This window comes from Anneissia japonica, unplaced genomic scaffold (genome assembly GCF_011630105.1).
Source record: "Anneissia japonica isolate Jap-2015-1 unplaced genomic scaffold, ASM1163010v1 scaffold287709_len1912824_cov184, whole genome shotgun sequence".
In the NCBI taxonomy this organism is placed as follows: domain Eukaryota; kingdom Metazoa; phylum Echinodermata; class Crinoidea; order Comatulida; family Comatulidae; genus Anneissia; species Anneissia japonica.
The window spans coordinates 755723-780484 of NW_022751466.1; the positions used below are offsets into that span (position 1 = coordinate 755723).

Here is a 24762-nt window from a genome sequence, read left to right on the forward strand (position 1 = left end):
CTTAATGAACTACGGCAGACAGCAGACGTGTAATAAAGTTAATGATAACTTTAGAACTTTTGGACTGACTAAATGATAGGATTGTACCTCATTTTATACATTTATGAACAGGATATGTGGGGGAGATTATTATGACATCACCACATAACTTTAAGATGAATTTGCTAACTTTAAGATGAATTTGGAATGACATCATCTCCTAAAGGATGAAGTTGTAGATGACATCATCACACAACTCAGATTCAACAGTCCCTTAACCTTATTTGGAATATTAGCCAACAGGTGATTTGGACAACAAAATTTATGAGGGCACTTTAGAACGAACTTTGTACATGCACTCTACAATATGGCTAATACAGTCTAAACTATTACAAAGTATAGTAAAACTAACATAACAGTATTTAACATTGTATTATAGTAAAATAAATGTATTAGGTATAACCTAACATATAACACTCGTCATTTCATCAAGAAACTGCATGTTTGAATCCCAAAGAGAGTTTTTTTTTTCATACAACTGAAAATGGAACTTTCTGTTGAAGGGCTATGAATCTGATACCATTATGACATCACATGTTCCTATTCGAGCACTGATATATACTCAGTGGTGGCTTTTTACAAATAGAAACAACAATTTCAAAGGTATTTTGTTGCGACCACCCTTCATCAAGTGGTACTGTGTTCTCTAATATAGTGCAGTGAATTGGAAAATGAACTCTGCCCATACATTTATAAGCTTAATAACATTTTTATGGTTGTCACATAGCCTATCCGCACGTATGTTAGGGTCGTGTGCAAAAGATATCAATCGTTTTTGTAATTATTGGGAAACATGATAGGCTGTTGAACACAAAGATAAATATAGGTACATTCTCAAGCAATGTATTTTAATTCCGTGTATGTATAAAACCCCAGCTATACAGAGTACAGTAAACTTCGTATGTCCATCATCGCAATAATACCATAGGAAATATAACATTCGTATTATTTGAGGAAGGTAAGTTCATCCTGTTTCAAATTATTTATTATAGCATTGTAGCTGATTTATTTTATTTAAACAAATGGTAACTCATGTCATTGTGATTGGACTCTTAATCGTATTAGTGTAGGCGGTTTGGCATAGCCTATACATCATGATACGAATTCAGAAATCGTATTGATGTTGATATGTGTTGTTGATGCTTAATAACTATTCGTTAATTGATCAACATAGACTGACCTTAATATTATTCCTCTTCTCTCTTTCTAAAGTAGAAACTTAATTACACCTACATTATGGGTGCTAATGGAAGCAGGGATATCCACGGTTACAGAATTGTAGGCTCTCTGGGCACGGGTTCGTTTAGTGATGTGTATAAGGCAACGGAACTCTCTACAAAAGATACAGTTGCATTAAAGAGAATTAAAGAAGAGGCCCTAGATGTTTTAGATTCTGTTTCGATCGAGATCAAATCTCTGCAAATCGCGGTTCATAAGAATGTTGTGAAGTACATCAACAGCTTCACAGATGAAAATACACTTTATATTGTCTTGGAATACTGTAAATTTGGACCAATAGACAGTTTCATAAAATCGAAAGAACCTGATGAAGAGAAGAGAATGGGTTTCCTCTAAGACATAGCAACAGGCATAGCTCATCTTCATGACCTCAAAATCGTACATCGGGATCTGAAGCCCGCCAACATTTTGGTTGACAGACAATGTGTTGCTAACATTGCTGATTTTGGATTAGCTAATAAGGTTTTTAAGTCAGAGGATACGAAAAAAAAAATAGAGATACTCTACATGGAGACGATGGCTGGAACCTATGCATACATGGCTCCAGAGGTACCAACAGGTCGTTACAATGCCCAGGCGGATATTTTTAGTATGGGAATTTTATTTTTTGGTATATTAAATGACGAATTAAAGGAAAAAGTAGAGAGGGAATGAAGATGCATATGGTTCCTGGGTATAAGTATAAGGTACCGGCAACGATTGGAACGTTCATGGAAAGGCTTGTGACAGGGATGCTTCAGGAAGATTATCATCTGAGACCAACGGCACACGACATCAGCCAACAGCTAATGCAGCATAATAAAAAGGTAAAAGAGATAGGCTTATGTATATACAGTATAAGTGATCCATTTTCCAGCTTGTCTATGCCTATAATAACAAAATACATTCCAAACCCATTTCTCATTTTGTAGCCTAAAAATAGACAAGTAGCGGTTGAGACTTCCATATAGCGCGCCATGTGTTCCACTATATTAAACGGTTCTCTTTATATTTTTTTTATTAAGTTTATAAAGGTAGATTTGCAGTCAACCAAACTACTGGCAGCGGATCTCGTCTTTGTCTTGGTGTCGTCGTACTTCCACCACCAGAAAAACGCACTCCATGTGGTCAGCGAACAAGTAAGATCACATTGCATGATCTTTTCCACTTAACAAACCCAGTTGTGTTAAGCAAAGAGGAAAAAAAGATTCCGCCTGTGAGGAAACTGTTGATGCAACTGAAATTGATGTGATGTTCAAAAGCATCAGTGGCTCTACTGGGAAAGTTAGAATGTCAAAGAAAGGGAGTGTAGAGGAAATTCGTCGAATTGTATCCACACAACGGTGTACTACGAACTTGACAAAGCACTTCTTGATCCGAAATTTAATTACGATTTCACCGAGCTGGATGGTGGTAACACTCAATACTTTAGAGGTGGGCTACCATATCAGCGACCCTGTGGGTGGTTTAGGCATGCAATCAAGGTTAAGGGTCAATACGACGATGACATTTGGCTTGGCCCTCCTGGAGGACGAACAAATTCTGCATCTAAAGGAGTGGCCTGTGAGCTACCATGGCTCTAAGATGACGTCAGATAACATTCCAGTAGAGGCTGAGACGCCATATGGGTTAAATGGAATAATAACCACGCCACTCCATTTGGTTGCAGATAAATTTGTAGAAACATTTGAATTTGAGGGTAACACGTACCAAATAGCTCTACAAAATCGGATCAATCCAAATGAAGCTAATAGTCACCTGATAACCATCCCTGGTAAAGAGACCACATTTTCTGCTGATTATTGGTTGTCTCCAAAACACGACCCACTTAAAAAGGTTTATGACGTCAGGCCATACTGCATTCTTATTCGCATGATTAATTACCAAACTGTTCATTAAATAAGTTAATCCATCGAATTCGTTCCGCGTTGGTTTACATGATGAGACACTACTGATAACATGCTCTAATCATTAACTTGTTGGTTAAAATTATATTGTCTTACAGTTCTCTCAATAGTCTATTTTCGTTTTTATGTGTACATGTTTGTTTTCTTTTCTCATCTTTGTTGAAATCGCTTCGTTTTTCAGCATGCCAAAAACGCTTCTGGAATAAATCATATTCGTTCACAATCTTCTCCAGTATATTATGTTTGTGTTTCATGTGCCCAGTTTTGCTTTATTTCTCGCCTTTCTTGTAATCGATTTCATATTTTCAACATGCCGCACACATAGCTTGATTAATCATTAAGATTTTTTCACAGTAGCATATTACATGTATTCTCTTTTTACATGTTGTACTATGTAGTAGTCACTGCCGTAGCCAGCTTGGGACAGTTGAAACAGTAACACACAATTTTTCTAATGGGCCCACAAAGAATGGGTCCACATTTTTAAACATGGGTCCAAATTATGTAATTTTATGCATAAAATGGGTCCAGTGGGTCCAGAATCTTCATATTTTTGCATAATTAGTCCACTTTGTTTGAATTTACGCGTACACCTGTATAACTGTCTCTTATACACATCTAGATGTGTATAAGAGACAGGTATTATATAACGCTATGCTGTGGGAAACATTGGCCTGATTTCGATAGAATACACAACTGATATGGTACTTTTTCGTTGAAGTACCTTGCTTTAACAATAGCATAAACTAGATTATAGGAAATCACAGTGTTGTTTACATGCCTTTTGCCCTAATATGTATGTTCCTTTTTCTGAACTTACTGAACTCCAAGAATTTCTTTATGGACCTATAAAGCCATAGCTCATAGCATAACTTTACTAATGAAGGTTCTTCAATGTTGTCAGATCAATCTTCTTCTATGGTGTAGTATATCAAGTACACGAACATTGACTTGTAATAACCTAGTATCAAATCTGTACCAACTAAATTGTTTCATTATGTGTCTTTTTAGAAGCAGAAAACATCACCTTTTAAATGAGCATTTTTTAAGTTGTTGTTTTAGAGTAGACCTGACAGGACACCTTTATTCTTTGACCTTTTGCATAGTGGTTATAACTACGTTATGAACAATGTCAACATCACCCTGCGAGTCTAATAAAACATTTCTTGGTTAAAAACACTCTATAGCCTAGTGATTATCTGTCATCATACGTTTACAGTGCCTGGTACAAAGGGTAATAGGTCTATTGATTAGCTCAAGCATACCAATAAAACCAGGCGTTGAATAGATACATAACAACAAAAAGCGCACGCGCACAAGCTGGGTTTAAGATAAGGAAACGCAATGGAAAAACCCTAATATTATTTCAGTAACAGAGCTTATGTGGCTCATATTAAAAGCAAAGGTAGAAAATAGCGTTTAAATTTTAAAGGAACAATTGGTAAGTATCTTTGTAAGTATTTTGTTTTTCGTTGACTGACTACGGTTTATCGACTTCACTTAAAGCATTGATCTAAGATCTTTTGGTCTAGGACAGACAGTGGTTAAGGGTGAAATTGCCCTGCAATCCCATTCTGACAGACCAATTACCCCAACATTACCCTGGGATAGATCTCCAGGGCTAATACCCTTTCACACAGCATTAGGTCGAAGCCGCGTTAGCAGTGGTGACACCAGCGGGAAGTGGGTGGATAGGGGAAATTTGCACTCCCGTCGGACAGGCCAGGACATGTTATGAGAGAGGAATCGATTTAAATATTCCTGTTGAAACTAAACAAATAGGGTCAGTAATCTCCTAAGACAAGAGGAGCTTACATTTTTACAATGTTAAATATTAAACAAAATAGCATGACTACGGAATGCAAAGGTGTGCCATTGTTGTCATTTTTGTTAAAATATTGAGTATTATCACCAATAATTATTATTTTCATGTTTGGAGTAGCAATACCCACTTATATTATTCATGTTATTATTTTTATAAATGTTGAGGTAATCTTTCAATTTTAAATTACAGATTTACTCAATAATTGAATCATGGGTGGGTCGAGAAGTAGGCCTAGTAATAGTACTACAGAAGTACCTGCACAAAATGTCAATGGACCAATCGATACGTTAGTGCCGTACATACTGGGAGTCAAGATCGGAGAAGGTCAATTTGGTACTGTACACAAAGCAGAGCATCGTACGACGAGAAAAGTTGTTGCCATCAAAACATTAAAAATACTTGGCTACAATGAAGAATCTGAAGTAAAATCATTGCAGAAAGCTAATCATGAAAACATAGTTAAATTTCTTGATTATATCAATGGTTCTCAAAGAGGATGGATTGTTCTAGAATTTTGTGAGTTTGGTTCTTTGGATAAGTTTTTAAAACAGCGTCGACCTGAAAAAACACAAAGAACGAGATTTATCAAAGATATTTCTGCAGGATTAGCATATCTACATGGAATACCAATCGCGCATCGAGATTTAAAGCCAGCTAATGTGTTAGTTGACAGCAGACGTGTTGCTAAGATAGCTGATTTCGGATTAGCTAAAGTTTTGATGGGACCTGGAAGTACAGGAGATGTTGATAAAATATACATGGGCACTACAGCCGGCACTTTTGCATACATGGCTCCAGAAGTTCTTGAAGGTCATTACAACCTACAGGCTGATATCTTTAGCATGGGGTTGGTTTTCTGTGCCACCATAAGCGAAGAACTGAAAAGAGAGACCGAGAGTAAATGTCTAGGAGTACTGATGAATGCTAATCCACATTATGAATATGCCGCTCCCGCCGGTATGGATGAATTTATGCAAAAGCTTTTAACTAGCATGTTGCAGAGAGATTATCACAACAGACCTAAAGCACATGATGTTTACCAGCAGCTTATGCAATATACCGGTAGTTCTCAAGTAAGCATGAAGCATTAATTGTTCTTGAGGATATTACACATTTAATATTATTAAGTAATCAGTTTTGCAAATTAAACTCACAGAAATTGAATGCATAAAAGACTTATTGCTGTTGCAGTATTTGTTGATTCTGTATTTATTGTAATCATTATTGCTATTAATAATAATAATAATAATAATAATATTACTGTTATTATTATTATTATTATTATTATTATTATTATTATTATTATTATTATTATTGCTGTTATATATAATATTATTATTATTGCCATTTTTATTTCTGTTTTGGTTATTGATAATGTTATTATTCGAATAGTTTCATATGATTTGTTAATATTACTGTAGAACTGTTTTCATCGTTAATACACCAAACACAGTTGTTGTTAACTCACTGCGAGCTTTCGTCGAAGTTATCAACATAACTTGGTGAGGTTGTGTGAAAACTATGAGCTAGCATCAGACGGTTGTTTTGGCCCATTGTGTAAACAACGCCCTCTGGTGCCAGTTCAATTCCTGTAATGATTACCTAAGTGTGCCTCGGCCTTTCATGCTTAAGGAGTTAGATGAACATATGAAAGATGTTACAATAACGTGTCCTGGTTTTAGAGCAAGATACTCTACACAAATTGGCTATTAATGACCATGGCGGAACATGACCACAATCTAAACTGGGATGACATAAACATACTGTAATCAAAACGAAACAAACGTGAGACAAAAGGACAACATGGAGACCATCTCAATTAGGAAACAAAAACGGATGATGAACAGAGTCGATGGGGTGCACAAGCTTTCACACATCTTTGACCAACTCCTAAAGCTCTATCCACACTATCAAATTTTCTTTGACAAAAAAAATGTGTCATGACGATATAGTAATGCTATGCCTATATATGGTCATGGTGTAATGTCATCATGCCTATATATGGGCATATCACACTTTTTTGTCACACAAAATTTGATATTGTAGACAGAGCTTTAAATCTGAAAGGCCAGGCCCCCGGAACCAATCGTGACAGGAATAGCGCTGGCACCAGAGGGCGTTGTTTACACAATGCCAAAACAACTGATGCTAGCTCAAATAGCTTGACGAAGTTATGTTGATAATATTGACGGAAACTCCCGGTAAGCTAACATCCATGTGTTTAGTTTATTAACGATCAAAACAGTTCTACAATTATAGTGTTATTGATTTGTTATTTCAGCCAAAAGAACCAAACTTATCAATAGATACATTACCGTACATACTGGGAGACAAGATCGGAGAAGGTCATTTCGGTACTGTACATAGAGCAGAGCATCGTACGACTAGAAAAGTTGTTGCCATCAAAACATTGAAAAAAATGAACGACAAAGAGAAATCTGAAGTGAACTCTTTGCAAGAAGCTGATCATGAAAACATAGTTAAATTGGTTGATTTTATCAATGATTCTGAAAAAGCATTAATTGTTTTAGAATTCTGTGAGTTTGGTTCTTTGGAAAATTTTTTGAAACAAAATCAACCTACTGAAACACAAAGGATAAAATTTATCAAAAATGTTTCAGCAGGATTAGCATACCTCCACGGAATCCCAATTGTACATCGAGATTTAAAGCCAGCTAATGTGTTAGTTGATAGCAAACGTGTTGCTAAGATAGCTGATTTCGGATTGGCTAAAATTTTGATAGGACCTGGAAGTACGGAAAATGTTGAGAAAATATACATGGACACTGCAGCCGGCACTATTGCTTACATGGCTCCAGAAGTGTTGAAAAGGCATTACAACCTACAGGCTGATATTTTTAGTATGGGATTGGTTTTTTGTGCCACCTTAAGCGAAGAATTAAGAAAAGACACCGAAGGTAAATTTCTAGGCGTACTGATGAATGCTAATCCACTTCACCAATATACTGCCCCCGCCGGTATTGACGACTTCATGCAAAAGCTTTTATCAAGCATGTTGCAGAGAGATTACCACGACAGACCAAAAGCACATGATGTTCACCAGCAGCTTATGCAATATGGTGCTGAGGTAAATTTAAAAAAAATATCCATCGTATGAGAAATATATTCTGAGAATGAAATATATTTTTTTTATTATAATTAATACAATATTACAATTATTGTTATCATTATCAGCGTTATTATTTTGTTTTATTATTATTATTATTAATACAGTATTTAATATTTATTTAATGCTTATTATTATTATTATTATTATTAAACTATCCATTTACAGCCAAAAGAACCAAACTTGTCTTCAACAAAACTCGTAGCAGCTGGAATCAGTGCATGTCTAGGAGTCAGAGTTTTACTTCCAGAAGAATGCACCAAACTGCCCGGTCATCTATTTGTAAAAAAATTAACAATTCATGATTTATTTCACTTCACAAATCCTTCCGTGATGAGCGTCAATGGAAGAGATGGCACCGAAGTTGGGGATATCGATATAGTGTTTAAGAGTACAGGAGGTTCTACGGGTGTATTGGGAATTTCCAGCGATGCTACAGTGTCCGACTTGCGTCGACTTATATCCTTGAATGCCCACCTTCCCGAGGACTACCTGCAATTGATTCACAGATCATGTCGAATTGAGAACGAAAATCCTATCAGCCAAGAAGGAATCGGACATGGCTCAGTTGTCCACGTTCATTCTGCGGGGGAAGCTGCGAGGGAGGTAGTGTATGAAATGGACGAATCGCTTCTTGACCGGCGGTTTAATTACGATTTCACAAATCAGGATGATGGTGACACTGAATTCATTAGAGGTGGACATGTATATCAGCGACCCTGTGGGTGGTATAGGCATGCAATCAAAGTTAAAGGTCAATACGAAGATGATGTCTGGCTCGGAGATGATGGGATACGAACCAGCTCTACTTTTAACGAATGGCCTGTTAGCTACCATGGTTCGAAGATGAGAAACAGCAATATCGCAATTGAAAACAGTGATGCCAACGGTGTAGAAAGCGTCCTCACCACCCCATCTCTCAACATGGTTGCTGACAAATTTGCAAAAACCTTTCTGTTCGAAGGTAACACATACCAAATAGCTCTGCAGAATCGGATCAACCCAGATGATATTAATGGTCACATGGTTGTAATACCCGGAGAAGATGTTGAGCCTCCTATTGATTATTGGTTGTCCCCAAAACAAGACCCATATAATAACGTTTATGACGTCAGACCATACGGTATTCTTATTCGCATGGCCGTTGAATGAACGATGGTATACTGTAAAGCAGCAATAGAGTATGGTATCGGTTACAGGTTGCTGTTCATTTGTCTGTAAACTGCTATAACTAAGACTAGTTAATGTATGATAATACAAAGTAGGTGAAGAGGATATGATGTTGATGATAATGATGATGATGATAATGATAATGATGGCGATGACGACGAGATGATGACGATGATGGTCATGATATTGATAAAGATGACGATGGTTGTGATGATAAATTCGTCTGGGAGAAAATATAAATTATAGGTATTTGATAGACATAATAGTAGACTCTAAAATTGATTAAATAAGAATGTGAAACCCCTAAATTGTCTTATTTTTTTGGGGATATCCTGGGCCACTTTCGAAATATCTTGAGCTACGCCCGACCAAGCCCACTTTGTTCTCCTTGTTGACGAGACGTATATTTATATTTTCAAAGTTATTACCTTTCAACTGAAAAGTATAGAATGAGAAAATCCTTAACAGACGTTCAAACCATTTCATTAGACTTTAGATCCATAATACATTGATATTATGCTCTATAATTCAACTCATTCATTAAGGTTGACATATATTTGGTAATGGACCTTTTCGAAGTGTAAATCATGCTTATCTGGCCAATCAGTAGAAAAACACTGAAAACGACACAGTGTTAAATATACACAAAAGTGTGCGTGTGGAACACCTCGTTTGCTTTCCTCGAGGAATATGTGTGTGTCTAACAAGCAAACGTGTTGTCCCATGAACGCACACTTGTTTTTTGTGTATTCTTAACACTGGTCGTTTTGTGGGATACTACAATATCCAGAGGCAGGGCTTATCGGAAAGGACCATTATATTTCTGATGAAAAGGGGACACGTAAAAACGCTTAGGAGCTCTTATGCATGTGTAGTATCAATATATAAGTTAGCAACTTAAATGTTTTGGCAGTTTACTGTAGTTTGTCATTAATGTATAATAGGCCTATTTACAATGATAATAATCATCACATTATATTTACATGTATAATTTAATAATAAATTTTATGACATACTACATTTTAAAAGAATTTATTGAATAAAATACGAATAAAGTCAACTGCAGTAATTTAACACACTGTTCTATAGCTAAGTTGTTAATCTGGTGGTAGCCACTAAATATTATTATTATTATTATTATTATTATTATTATTATTATTATTATTATTATAATATAGCGCATTCCAAGTTAATGATCAAATGGGATGCGCATTATTATGGTACCTCTATTCACTAAATAATAATGGTAAATGAAAATGAAGATAGGCTATATGACGACGATGATGATGATATAAATAATGATAATGATAATAATAAATATATAGGTCTAATAGTATTATTTTTATCACTAATATTAATAATATTTGATTATCATATTATATTCAAAGTATGTTTATTGACGGTGTACATTTTATCTATGGTTTATCTTTTTTCTTCACTTGAAATATCAACAAGAAAGCATAAACATTTTTTAAATTTAGCAGCTTTTCTCAGTCGGCTAATCTGGTGTAGCCACTGTGTGTGCGCTGAACCGTGGAGATCTCTAGGTCCCCGGTGTAATTCCCATCGCTGCCTCTCCTTGTGTTTCAGCTGGAGGGCTGAAATACAGGTTACGATAGCGCACTGCCTATCGGATGAGACGTCCCCATTGGTCCCCTGTGCATTGCACATGTGCACGTTAAAGAACGCAGTACACTCTTCAGAAAAGAGTAGGGTGTTGTCTCCCGGTGTACTGCTCAATCACCACCAGAAGGACCCCACTGGAAATCAGTCTTCTTCTAGACTTTCGAGGGCTATCCTTGGTATTTACACTGAATAAATCTAATCCAATCAGTATTGATGTACAATATGAATTTTGTAATTACAGGAAAAACTAAATATTACCGGAATATAATATTTACCTCAAATATATATATATAATATTCCGCTAAAAAAACCCAGCAAAATAGGCCTATTATTTCTTTATTGCATCACGTAAAGGATCATGAAAATTACAAAATTCGAACAGTCAAACATATTGCACGTCATGAAAAATGTATGTGTCAAATAGAAAAAAGAATATTTAAGTTTAACATTTAGTTGTATAGAAATAGAAAAATTATCTGAAAATAAGTTCAAAAGGTTACAGCATTTACAATTTACAATTAGAAAGAATAGAATAAAAGAATAAAATTTACAACAGACAGATCAAATTTCATTGTGCATTGGGACTAATTAAATTTAGATATACATTACACATCATGAAAAGAAAAAAAGGAGTACTGTAAATAAATTCCAAATTGAAATGTATAAAAATTGAAAAAAGTTTCTGAGAATAATTTTAAAAGGTTATAGTATATTTACAGTTTACAGTTAGAATGAATAAAATTTACAAGAGACAAAATAAAATTTCATTGCACATTGACACTAATAATTAAATCTATATATATATTCATTAAAAAAAAAAAGAAAATTAAATTTAAAATTAATTATTCACTTCCAGCAAAAAAATATAAAATTATTACTGGAATAATGTGATATTGATAATGGATATAAGACTAACAGCATTGGAATATTGGCCTAGTATAATAATAATAATAATAATAATAATAATAATAATAATAATAATAATAATAATAATAATAATAATAAACAACAACAATCAGTTGATTAGAGTAGACCTATACACACGGATTATGAATCAACTACCGAATACATATAATGTGTACTTATCACTGGTCAAATGAATTATTTTTACACATTGTTTCATTTTAGTTTACAAAAACAATCTTATAATCATATATCTTGTACATCAGCCGTTTGGATTAAGTTTACTGTAATGAACGTGAAATAATGTCACTAAGAGTAAAGGAACCTTGAATATTATTATAACCAATGTTGACATCCATAACGATTTTCTTGGTTGAAAACACCTAGAGCTTTAAGAATATATACTAGGCCTATTACTGTATTATGTTATTGATCGTACATGCGCACATAAATGGTTTCGATGACGTATGCTTCCGCCACATTTGGGAAAACCAGAATGTATTTTAGTCAACAATACCAGGTTTAGAGTATCCTTATCAAAGATAGAGCAAATTTGGCATGTAAATTGTAGATAAACGCCTAGTACATTATGTCATTATGTCTTCGCGTAAGTATTTTGTTAATCATTAGGCCTAACTGATAATTAGTTGGTTACTGTCCTCTATTTGAGGCATTTCAGGAAGACAAGTTCATCATATATAACAAACAACAACAGTATAATAACAGTATCGCAGCTCGCCAGCGTCGCTGTCAACCTCGAATTGTCGGACTAAAAAATGAGGTGGTTGGGAGAGATTTATTTTATTCCCTTTTAATCAACAGATTTGGGCATTAATGGGGGCAGTAACCATACCATTAGCAGTATTAGTATCGTTACCATTATCATTGTCATCATAGTTACCATTGTAATTAAATTATTATCGTCACGTATTATTATTATTATTATTATTATTATTATTATTATTATTATTATTATTATTATTATTCTAGTACTGAATGGAGAAGACGTGACAATCGTCATTTGATATTTATTATACCTAAGGTCGTGTGCCAATCAGGCTAATCAGTGAACCATGGGTGCGTCAAGTGCTAGGCCTGAAACAGAAGTACCTCTCATTCAAGGAATTACGCAACAAGTAAAAACACTGCCGTACATATTGGGGGACAGGATCGGAAAAGGTAATTTTAGCACTGTGCATAAAGCAGAGCACCGTACGACTAAAGAAGCTGTTGCTGTAAAAATATTGATAGAATTTGACGAGAAAGTACAATCTGAGGTGACGTCATTGAGGGAAGCTGATCATAAAAACATAGTTAAATTTCTTGATTTTATCAATGATTCTGAAAAAACATTGATTGTTCTTGAATTCTGTGAGTTTGGTTCTTTGGATAAGTTTTTAAAAGAACATCAACCTGGCAAAAAACAAAGAATAAAATTTATCAAAGATATTTCAGCAGGATTAGCATATCTCCACGAAATGAGGATCGTACATCGAGATTTAAAGCCAGCTAATGTGTTAGTTGACAGCAGACGTGTTGCTAAAATAGCTGATTTCGGATTGGCTAAAGTTTTGATGGGACCTGGAAGTACAGGAGATGTTGAGAAAATATACTTGGGCACTACAGCTGGCACCCTTGTATACATGGCTCCAGAAGTACTTAAAGGTCATTACAACTTACAGGCTGATATCTTTAGCATGGGGTTGGTTTTTTGCGCCACCATAAGCGAAGAATTGAGAAGAGAGACCGAGAGCAAATTTCTAGGCGTACTGATGAATGCTAATCCACTTTACCAATATACCGCCCCCGCCGGTATGGATGACTTTTTGCGAAAGCTTATAACAAGCATGTTGCAGAGAGATTTCCACGACAGACCAAAAGCACGTGCCATTCACCTGCAGCTCATGCAATATGGTGCTCGAGTAAGTACAGTGGAACCCCTATTAAGGAGACACCTTCGGGACCAAAAAAGGTGCCTCATTAATAGGGGTACCTTATTCAGGGAACACTAATGTGAAATTGTCCCATTGATAGGGGGGTTTTTTAGCATGTTTTCGTACAATAATGACATACATTCTTTATAATTTTATTTACTTGGCATAAGAATGAGTTACAGTTAAATTATAACTATTTTATAACAATAATTTGCAATACAAAAAGAATTCATTTATGATGTAAAATCAACAGAAATGTACATAAAACAGCAAAAGTTGTATATATATTATTTCATAATTCAAGTGCAATAGTATGACCATTTTTTTCCTGTATGATGCACAAAATAGATAAGCATGAATAGAATAGAGTAACGATTCAGAAATCAGGGTAATACAGGCTCTTCCGTATAGATTAGAATCCTATATGAAAATACATTAAACAAGAAATCACAATTTTTAATGGTTAAAATTGACAAGATTGTATTTATACGAACCACAGTGACACATGCACTAGGCCGAGTTAATGTCCATTCTAGATATTGAGAAAAAATATTTTGGTTTGATGTTTATTAAGTTTTAGGTTTATTTCTCAAAAGGTGTCAATATATAGATTTAAATGCTTTTTTTTTTCTTATTTTGAAACCACAGCTGTAGTTGTTTTAGTTGTTTTATACAACAAAAAAAGTATCCCTTTGGGGTTAAATTTTATTGGTTTGACAATGGGTTCTACTGTAGGCCTATAAGAATCCAGGCCCTATCTGTCATATTGAGAAATATATAAAACCCAGTTGTTGTTTAGCCGTCTGCATAGACAGCAGGTGGTAACGGGTTCGAAGCCTGGTGGGGAAACTTTTTTCACACTCGCAGATTCCTCCTCTTTAAAAATGTATATATTATTAAAGCATTCTACAGATTCATCTTCATTGATGTTCAGAATTTATATATAATTATAGAATTCAATATAATTCAAGATATATTTATTAACCATAATTGACAACAATAGCAATGAACCAAATACTGTACGCAACAAAAAGGCGAACGTTTACTATATGGTCGAAAATCAACATAGAGACCAGTGAATGGTCTGTCCCTGAAGACCCTCTGAACAAAATATAAAAATAAACACACAAAAAGACAACTAACGACATGCGTAATTAAAGATTTGCTTTGCAAAGTGCTTCGTAATACCGTATGCATCGCAAGACTGTTTAGAGTTAACCTCTATTATATACCAATGATTGATATATATATATATATATATATATATATATATATATAAATTTATCTGTTATTTTTATTTACTTTGTGAACATACGCCCTTGAAACGGCGGCACACACAAGAGTGGTGCGTTCAACGCGATAAAAAAAATCAAACATTTTAACAAGTGAAGTAAACAATAAAAAGGATGTAATTAAAAAGGAACACATCTACCAAATTACTGACAAAATATGCAGGTACTGTATACACAGACGAAACTGTAGACCTACATACAATGAGTAATTAAATGTATGCTTTTAAGCATACCAAACATTATAATATACAACATAGAGTATTGTATGTTTGCAAAGGGTCGCTCACAAACCTCAAACATTCTTACAAGTGCACAACCAATTAGATTAGATTAGATAAATATGTATACTTTTGTGCATAAAAATATTGAACCAAAACAATTCCACTCCCTAAATCTCATATTGAGATTTAGTTTGTGTAAAGCATCGTGTGTGTATGTTTGTCTTGTGTAAGGGATTGTCACCTACAAGTAGGACAGTGATATTTTCGCTATTGACAATCCTTGGCACATGTATTGTGTGCCTAAATAAATAAATAAATAAAAATAATAAAATAATAATAATAAAGTCCTATAAAAGTCATTGTGTAATAAAATGCTTCCGACGTGATTCGAACCTGTGACCTCTCGCTGACAAGGCGAGCGTCATAACCACTAGACCACGAAGGCTTCATGGTTGAACAGGTCCAAATAACCGTCGGGAACATTGTATTATACAATGCTACGCCTCAAGAGGGCGTTCGGCCAGATAAATCTGGGAAAACGGCTAGAAATAATACGACAGCATTATACAGAAATAATACGGCTAGAAATACTGTCGTATATTTCGTATATACTGTCGTATTTTTTCTGTATAGACGACAGAGGTTTCAGAGGAAATCATAGTAAATAATATTAAAATCAAGTTTTTATGTTATTTTTTATATACTGAATATAAATCAAGTTTTAGCTGCTTAGCACTAGGAAGAAAAATAATGTATAAATCAAATAAATAATAATACAGTGCTCAAATATCGGGTAAATGATGTTATAAATCGTACCAAACGTAGTTCATCAACGAAAGTGGAAATCGAACGCGCAATCTCTCGTCATACTGTTTGAACCACAGAGGCACGTCTCTTTCCATTTATACAGCTTGAGGGCTCACACACACACTCACCCACGAATTAATATATAATAACATACTCTAATTTTAAATCAAATCAAAACTGTCGCATAATTTATAGGCTGTCTCTTATACACATCTATATAATGTAATATAATATACCGTAATCTATCGCCAAGTAGTTCTAACTATAAAATTAAATTATTTTCTTTAAAATATGCCCTTAAATTTCTGCCAGCAATTAAGGATGTTACATAAAACGTCCTGAAATCATTGAAATAGAATTTACTCGTCACTTATTGAAAACTTATATCTTAAGTAGTAGTTTTCAATTCCTTCACTTTTTGTTTTTTTAATACAAACAATACATAACATTGGTAATTATATTGCTGGTGAAAGGAGACATTTGAAAATAGGCCTATTACCATCTCGATGCGAAGGAGCGCTGAATGTACGTATGAGCAATTCAAAGTTTTATGTTTTTTTAAGGTGCTTTCACGGTTTTTGTGCGGCAGTAAGGACATAGAGGTTGTTGACCTCGTTTTTTAAATAAAATAAAGTTGTTCGTTAACCAAAGAACTTGTTGCTAACTTATTAGCATAAATACATTCAATGATCTATATTGTCCTGTCCAGACTAGGCGTATCACATGATGACAATATATACGCACATCATGATTTTATATAGGCGTACAACAGTTTTTTGTCAAAGGAAATTTGATAGTATGGACAGGACGTAAGTTCTAAGGGACTTTTCGATTGAGTGAACGTCGAGCACGTTCACGTCGACTGAGAGGACCGTCAACGTGTTCACTGCTCATGATCAACCGCTGAAATCAGTTTCGATTTCAGTCGACGAGGAGTCAACATGATGACGTCATGCATAACGTGATAAAACTTTTTGAGCAAGGATCATGCCTTACCATCATGGCGAATCTTCATAGAGTCCGAGAAGCGATCCTCTTTGGATATTCCAGCAATGTACTTGACGGTGATAAGTTCGTGCTTTTGTACAATGCTAATCGACCTGTAAACTGTAAACTTGTTCGAAAATTATTTATTATTATTATTAATGAGCCGCACCAAAGGTGCTCCGTTCTCGAATAAGTAAGATGGCACATATAACAGAGATATATTGTATCTGTATTCGATTCGTACTATCGGTAAGGTAAAGGCAAAGCCGAAACCGGAGCTGGGTTTGACAGACCGGAGTACCCTCTCTCTTCTTCCTTTTGGGATTTTTGAGTCTAGATGTGGTGGACAGAGGGTGTGGGTTCGCCGCTCCTTCCGCACAATTCAGATAAGCATGTATGTACATGGTATTATTCAATACACAATAATTATAATATTTAAGCGCCATTTCTCTTTAAATACACGATGCACAAAGTCCCCAGCACTGAAATAAGCGACACAGCCCGTATTTGGTCATTTATAATTCATATAATTTAAACCAATGCAATACAAGTCAGGTATGTTGTACCTATCATCAAGTTAATTAATGATTAAATAGCAAATAAATGTGAATAAACGAACGAATAAAGATATGAATGAATGGATGGATGAATTAATGAATTAATGCATGAATGAATGAATGGATGGATGAATAAATGTATGAATAGATGGATGAATGAATGAATGAATGAATGAATGGATGAATAAATGCATAAATGGATGGATGGATAGATGGATGGATGGATAAATGAATGGATGGATGGATGGATGAATGGATGGATGAATTAATTAATTAATTAATTACGGTAATTAATTAATGGATGAATAGATGGATAGATGGTTGATTGGATGGTGGATTGGATGGTTGGTAGGTAGTATGGATTGGTGGATAGATGAATTGATTGATTGATTGAAGGACGGACGGACGAATAACGAACGAATAAACAAGGAAATAGATGGATGGATTGACTGATTGATTGATTGATTAATTGATCGATGGATGGATGGACGGACGAATGAATTAATATATAATAACATACTCTAATTTTAAATCAAATCAAAACTGTCGCATAATTTATAGGTCCTTTAACAGACTGTTGGGGAACAGACTGCTGCCTGCTAATGCAAAATAATATGAACGCTCCTGTTTATAATTAACCATGTAGATGCAGTAAAATATATCAATTTAGACGATAAAATATAAGTAGATAAAACTGAGTACGATGAGCCGATGTGAAGGCAAAGACAATAGGCCTAGAATCAGCTACCGCAGTAGGCCAACCTATTATGACAGGCCTATAATATCAGCTTCCGCAGTAGGCCAACTATATGACATGCCTATAGAACTAGCTTCCGTAATATGCCAAGTTATTATGACAGGCCTATAATATCAGCTTCCGCAGTAGGCCAAATTATATGACATGCCAAAAGAATTAGCTTCCGTAGTAGGCTGATTTATGTCATTATGGCTTCCAGGGATGAGGTTCAAGATTAACACCTGTAATAATATTAGGTAAACTATATTACAGTCGGTTGAGAATAATAAAAATGATTTAATCAAATATACAGTTCCTAGGGAACTATTTAGGGGACACTAACAAACAACGTGAAATTGTTCCCTTAATAGGTTTTTGGAATGTAGTCATACAATGATGACATATTATTTTTTTATAATTTTATTTTAACAGTGACCGTAAGAACGAGTAATAATATATAATTAAACATGGTAAATTGTAATATATTATGACGTCTAAGTGAATGTAATTAAAATAATGAGATTTGGATATTGTTCGATTGAAGTGCTATAGAAGATACAGCAACATGAATAATGACTTAGAAATCATGGTGGAGGTTGCACTACGGATTTTGAATCCAACAAGAAAATACACACAAGACATAATTCCTATGATCAAGGGTAAAAGTTGAAAAGATTAAGTTATACAAAGTAACATTCACAGTGGGCCTTCACCGATATCCATTTCAAAAATCATGAATGCAAGATTTATTAAGCAAAAGTCAAAATATGAATTTGTATGACATTTGTTATTATTATTATTGTATTGTACTTGTAGTGATACAATAACAAAAATTAATGGTACGACAAAAAAATAGTGTCTCCTTATTAGGGGTTTAAAATGTATTGATTCGACCATTTGGCACACTCAGAAATTTTCCCCGTCCTCTTATATACAGTGCTTTTTTTAAGTGACGTGTACTTCCGCACCGCCTCGTGCAATTGGGAAAACCAAAATGCGTCATGTTTATATATTGAATAAAATAAACGAAGTTGGTGTTTAAACCTCCCATAAGCGCTCATAAAAGTAAGTATTTTTGACTGATAATTAGTTGGTTAATCAACTCTATTTGAGGAATTTCATGCCATCGTTTTAGCTACAAAAGTATATTAGAGTCCACATAAATTGAAAATTAAAAGTAATTTTGGGTGGAGCTCAAATTACTGCAGGACGGGTGGGGTGTATCTCTCTTTCAATGTAAGAAAAAACTGATATGTTAGGCATAATTCATTATTTAACATGCTATACATATGGCTTGATTGTGGATGACATGATAAATAAATTTGCATATTTTGTCCACATTAGTAGCACAATTCAATAGAGTAGAGGTCGGAAATAATGTTAGTTGTTGGCATATGACGAATTAAACACATTGGATTTGATATAAACATCTAATTACAGTTAGTCACAATATGCTGTAACAAATAGAAATACGAAACCAGAAGATATTAGTTTGTTTATAATTATTGATTAAGATTTCCAGATTTCAAGCTAAGACAGGTTATTGTCCTGATTATGGAAAATCATGTCGAAGAGAAGTGCAGGCAGTAATATTTTACTATTAGGTCAATTGCTATTGTTAATTGTTTTATTTATGAATGAAAGTTGGATACACAAAAAAGTTAGGCTTATTGCTATAGTTACGTTGGTATTATCATTAATATTATTATTATTATTATTATTATTATTATTGTTATTGTTATTATTGGTATTATTATCATCATATTATATGACTATTCATATTATTATTATTATTGTTATTATTATTATTGGTAATATTATCATCATATTATATGACTATTCATATTATTATTATTATTATTGTTATTGTTATTATTATTATTATTATTATCATTATCAACATCATCATCATTATTACTACTACTAGGCCTAATACTACTAATAGAGAAATTGTCAAGGGATGTTTAGACAAATGTCTTTGCATTATTTTATATCAGACCTACAGATTATCCGCTTAATAATATTGAATCATGGCTAAGAGGCATTCTAGAACTGATACAGAAGCACTTTTCATTCAACAACATACGCAACGCAGATTGCCGTACACACTGTTATACAAAATCGGAGAAGGTAATTTCGCCACTGTGCATAAAGCAGAGCATCGCACGACTGGAGAAGTTGTTGCCATCAAAACACTGAAACAAATGGACGACAAAGAGGAATCTGAAGTGAAATCATTACGAGAAGCTGATCATGAAAACATAGTTAAATTGGTTGATTTTTTGACTGATTCTAGAAAAGGATGCATTGTTCTTGAATTCTGTGAGTTTGGTTCTTTGGATAAGTTTTTGAAACAACATCGACCTAGTAAAAAACAAAGAATAAAATTTATCAAAGATATTTCAGCAGGATTAGCATATCTCCATGGAATACCAATTATACATCGAGATTTAAAGCCAGCTAATGTGTTGGTTGACTGCAGATATGTGGCTAAAATAGCTGATTTCGGATTGGCTAAACTTTTGATGGGATCTGGAAGTAACGTAGATGTTGAGGAAATATACATGGACACTGGCGAAGGGACTCTAGCGTACATGGCTCCAGGGGTGCTGAACAGGCATTACAACCTACAGGCTGACATTTTTAGCATGGGGTTGGTTTTTTGTGCCACCTTAAGCGAAGAACTGAAAAGAGAGACCGAGAGCAAATTTCTAGGCGTACTGATGAATGCTAATCCATTTCACCAATATACCGCCCCCGCCGGTATGGATGACTTTTTGCGAAAGCTGATAACTAGCATGCTGCAGAGAGACTACCACGACAGACCAAAAGCACGTGAAGTTCTCCAGCAGCTTATGCAATATGGTGCTAAAGTAAGTAAGACAAATTATCTATCCCTGAGTCGATAAATTACACATTTTATTGTTATGATTTATTATTATTGTTGGATAGGAGGAGGCTTTAATACATTCGGCAAGTTCAACTCACAGAAAAAAAATTTGACATGCCCATATATGGTAATGCTATGTCTATATATGGTCATGGTGTGATGTCATCATGCCTATATATGGGCATATCACACTTTTTTGTCACACACAATTTGATAGTGTAGACAGAGCTTTAGGCATAATCGCCATGAAGTTGTTGCTGCTTCTGTCGGTGCTGCTAATATTCTTCTTGTTGAGGCTTTTCTTCCTGCTGCTGCTCTTCTTCCTGTCATTGCTATTCTTGCTGATCCTTCTATTCTTGCTATTCTGATGTCTTTCTGGCTGTTCTTGATGCTGTTAATGTCTTTGCCATTGTTGTTAATGCTTTGCTTGTCTTGCTCGTTAAATATTAAAGGTTATTCATTTACGTTGTTTCTCTTGCTGTTATTATTACTATACTTGTATTAAATATAATAATAATAATTATTATTATTATTGTTATTATTTAATTTTATTATCCATTTACAGCCAAAAGAACCAAACTTGTCATCACCTAAGCTAGTAGCAGCTGGAATTAGCGCATGTCTGGGAGTCAGAGTTTTACTTCCAGAAGAATGCGCCAAATTGCCGGGTCATCCTCTGATCAAGAAATTGACAATTCCCGATTTATTTCACTTCACAAATCATTCTTTGATGAGCGTCAAGAGAAGAGATGGCGCTAGAGTTGGAAAAATTGATGTACTTTTAAAGAGTACTGGAGGCTCAACAGATGTATTGGGTATCTCGAGTGAAGCTACTGTGTCCGATTTGCGTCGACGTGTAGCCTTGAAAGCCAACCTTCCTGAGGATAATCTGCAGCTGTTTCACAGATCATGTCGAATTGAGGATGAGAATCATATCGGCCAAGAAGGAATCAGACAGGGCTCAGTTGTCCACGTCCATTCGTTTGGAGAAGACTCGAGGGAGGTAGTGTATGAAATAGACGAATCGCTTCTTGATCGGCGGTTTAATTACGATTTCACCAAGTTGGATGATGGTGACACTCAATTCATCAGAGGCGGTTACCGATATCAGCGCCCATGCGGGTGGTTTAGACATGGAATCAAAGTTAAGGGCCAATACGAAGATGATATCTGGCTCGGAAAATTTGGAGATCGAACACACTCTACATCTAACGAATGGCCTGTGAGCTACCATGGTTCGAAGATGACAAACAGCAATATCTCGATTGATAACAGTGGTGCACCATCGTCTACCAACGGTTTCAAGGGCGTCCTAACCACTCCATCTCTAGACATAGTTGCTGACAAATTTGCAGAAACATTTCTCTTCGAGGGTAACACATACCAAATGGTTCTGCAGAATCGTATCAACCCAGATAAAGGAAATGGCCACATGGTTGTAATACCCGGAGAAGATGTTAAGCCCCCTATTGATTGTTGGTTGTCACCCAAACACGACCCATCTAAGGGGGTGTGTGACGTCAGACCATATGGTATTATTATTCGCATGATTGATGAATAATTTAATTCATGTAATAGGAGGAATAGTATATTAACGTATAATATTCGGTGTAAGGTGTTTTTTATTTATTTTTTATTCATAATTTCACAACAAACAACTTTACAGAGTACATTATAATACATCAAGGATAAAGAAAAAGAAAAAAACACATGTCACTTCAACCAGCTGATCATCAAGCAATGGAGCTTCAGAAGCTGCGGCGGCGGAAAAACTACTTTAGTCCACCAGAACATCGACACAGCATGGAGCATCCAGTCCCAATCCTCCACTGCACCAGAACGAATTCCACCACCGCCGACCCGCCCGTCCGGAGTAAGGCTGAAAAGGAGACTAATTTGTCAAATGGCCTACTATAAGGGTCATACTATTAGACAATATAAATTGTGAAAAGGGCGCTCTCCATTTGTTCTGTAGTTGCTGAGGACCTTCTTGGGGGAAGGATGACGACGATGATTATGGGGATGCTGACGATGATCTTGATCATGATGGTAATGATAATAATGGTAAGAATAATAACGGACGTGATGGTGATAAGGGAGACGACTACCATGGTTATGATTAGATGATGTTGGTGATGACTATGTTTAGGTTATCATTGCATCTTGATTTCCCTCAAAATATGAGCAAATGCAACTTAATATTTTTTAGCACTTAACAATTGGAAAGTCAGTGAAAAAAAGTTACCCTACTTAAAATAATGTATATTAATAATTTAAAACAGAATAGACACATATAATAAAAATAATCATTAATTATAATAATAATCATTCATTATTGAAATAAATTTAGATCGTTAGTACATGGTTCTTTTATGATGATCCAAATATTAATATCAAGTATGAGTAAGATTGGTGTCAACTTAAAGGATTGACGTTCCACCTGCTTCCAGCAAGGCTTAGCAAAAGCTTAGATAAAAACGAAAGTGGACTATTAGGTGGTTCTGATTGACTGTGAACTTTCCCAAGCGGGGTGTTCAGACACCTACAAAATGTGGTAGTTTGTATGCAAATTGATCTCAGTTTATGCTATTGGGATCATGTTGGGATGTAACCTTATATTTATGGCTTTTATTTTTTATTCTGATGTTCTATTAGTAACAGTTTTCCAGTTAGGATTATGCTTGTGTGTGGCCATGTAGTCTGTGATGGCTGAAGGATGCTGGAGGCTGAGAGTCTGCTTCATCTGCCCCTTTGCAATGATCTGTTACTTCTTTTTTTTTATGTTCATTGATGTGTGTTTTAAGGATTATCCTGTTTCACCAGTGTATCTACAATCACAGTTACAGCTGTCGACCTTGTTCCGTAAGTTGACACCACACTTATACTTATACATGATATTTAGATCATCATAAAAGAACCATAGTAACTAGTAACCGGACCCAATAAATTTAATTATTAATCTATATCTTTGTTTTTATAATGTTATACCAAGGAAAAACACAAAATTAGGAATAACATGGTTTGAGTTTCAGAATGGTGATGATAATGGTGATGATGATGATGATGATGATGATGATGATGATGATGATGATGATGATGATGATGATGGCAGAGGCGTATCTAGGCATAAACATGGGGGCTGATGAGGGCATGTGGTAAGAATGAGGGCTTTACTTGGTAATTAACTGGCAAAATGCGAGCTAGGTGGATCTTTAAATGTTTGATCGTAATTTGCCCGGTAAATTTCGAGTGGGTGGGGACGCCTGGGGTAAGATGTCCCCACCCATGATAATGCAAAATGATGATAACAATGACTGTGACATGTTTCAGTTTTGGTAAGTTTTAAGCTATGACGTGATTGTTGCATTTATTCAGAATTGCACTGTATATTACCTGTCTCTTATACACATCTAGATGTGTATAAGAGACAGTGTTGAGGCACAATGTTTTACCACGACTGATCATGAGTGTCGATCGACAAAACACCCGGCATATAGGCCTATCAGTGGCGGATCCAGGAATT

At 35.0% G+C, this 24762-nt stretch overlaps 3 protein-coding genes across 3 annotated transcripts; all 3 read left to right on the top strand.

The window, feature by feature from the left end:
* The first annotated feature begins 1275 nt into the window (after positions 1 to 1275).
* On the top strand, positions 1276 to 1932 carry LOC117121714 (calcium-dependent protein kinase 16-like). The gene is made up of 2 exons (XM_033266998.1): positions 1276 to 1603; positions 1733 to 1932. Exons 1-2 carry the CDS (start codon positions 1276 to 1278, stop codon positions 1930 to 1932), a joined length of 528 nt encoding a protein of 175 aa, XP_033122889.1.
* Positions 1933 to 4456: 2524 nt separating this feature from the next.
* On the top strand, positions 4457 to 11039 carry LOC117121726. The gene is made up of 4 exons (XM_033267010.1): positions 4457 to 4605; positions 5179 to 6062; positions 7271 to 8077; positions 8285 to 11039. Exons 2-4 carry the CDS (start codon positions 5199 to 5201, stop codon positions 9266 to 9268), a joined length of 2655 nt encoding a protein of 884 aa, XP_033122901.1. The 5' UTR covers positions 4457 to 4605; positions 5179 to 5198; the 3' UTR covers positions 9269 to 11039.
* A 1135-nt stretch (positions 11040 to 12174) lies between these two features.
* Positions 12175 to 24616, top strand: LOC117121715 (tyrosine-protein kinase JAK2-like). The gene is made up of 6 exons (XM_033266999.1): positions 12175 to 12422; positions 12806 to 13737; positions 20389 to 21222; positions 21805 to 22771; positions 24044 to 24101; positions 24184 to 24616. Exons 2-6 carry the CDS (start codon positions 12889 to 12891, stop codon positions 24380 to 24382), a joined length of 2907 nt encoding a protein of 968 aa, XP_033122890.1. The 5' UTR covers positions 12175 to 12422; positions 12806 to 12888; the 3' UTR covers positions 24383 to 24616.
* The last annotated feature ends 146 nt before the right edge of the window (positions 24617 to 24762 follow it).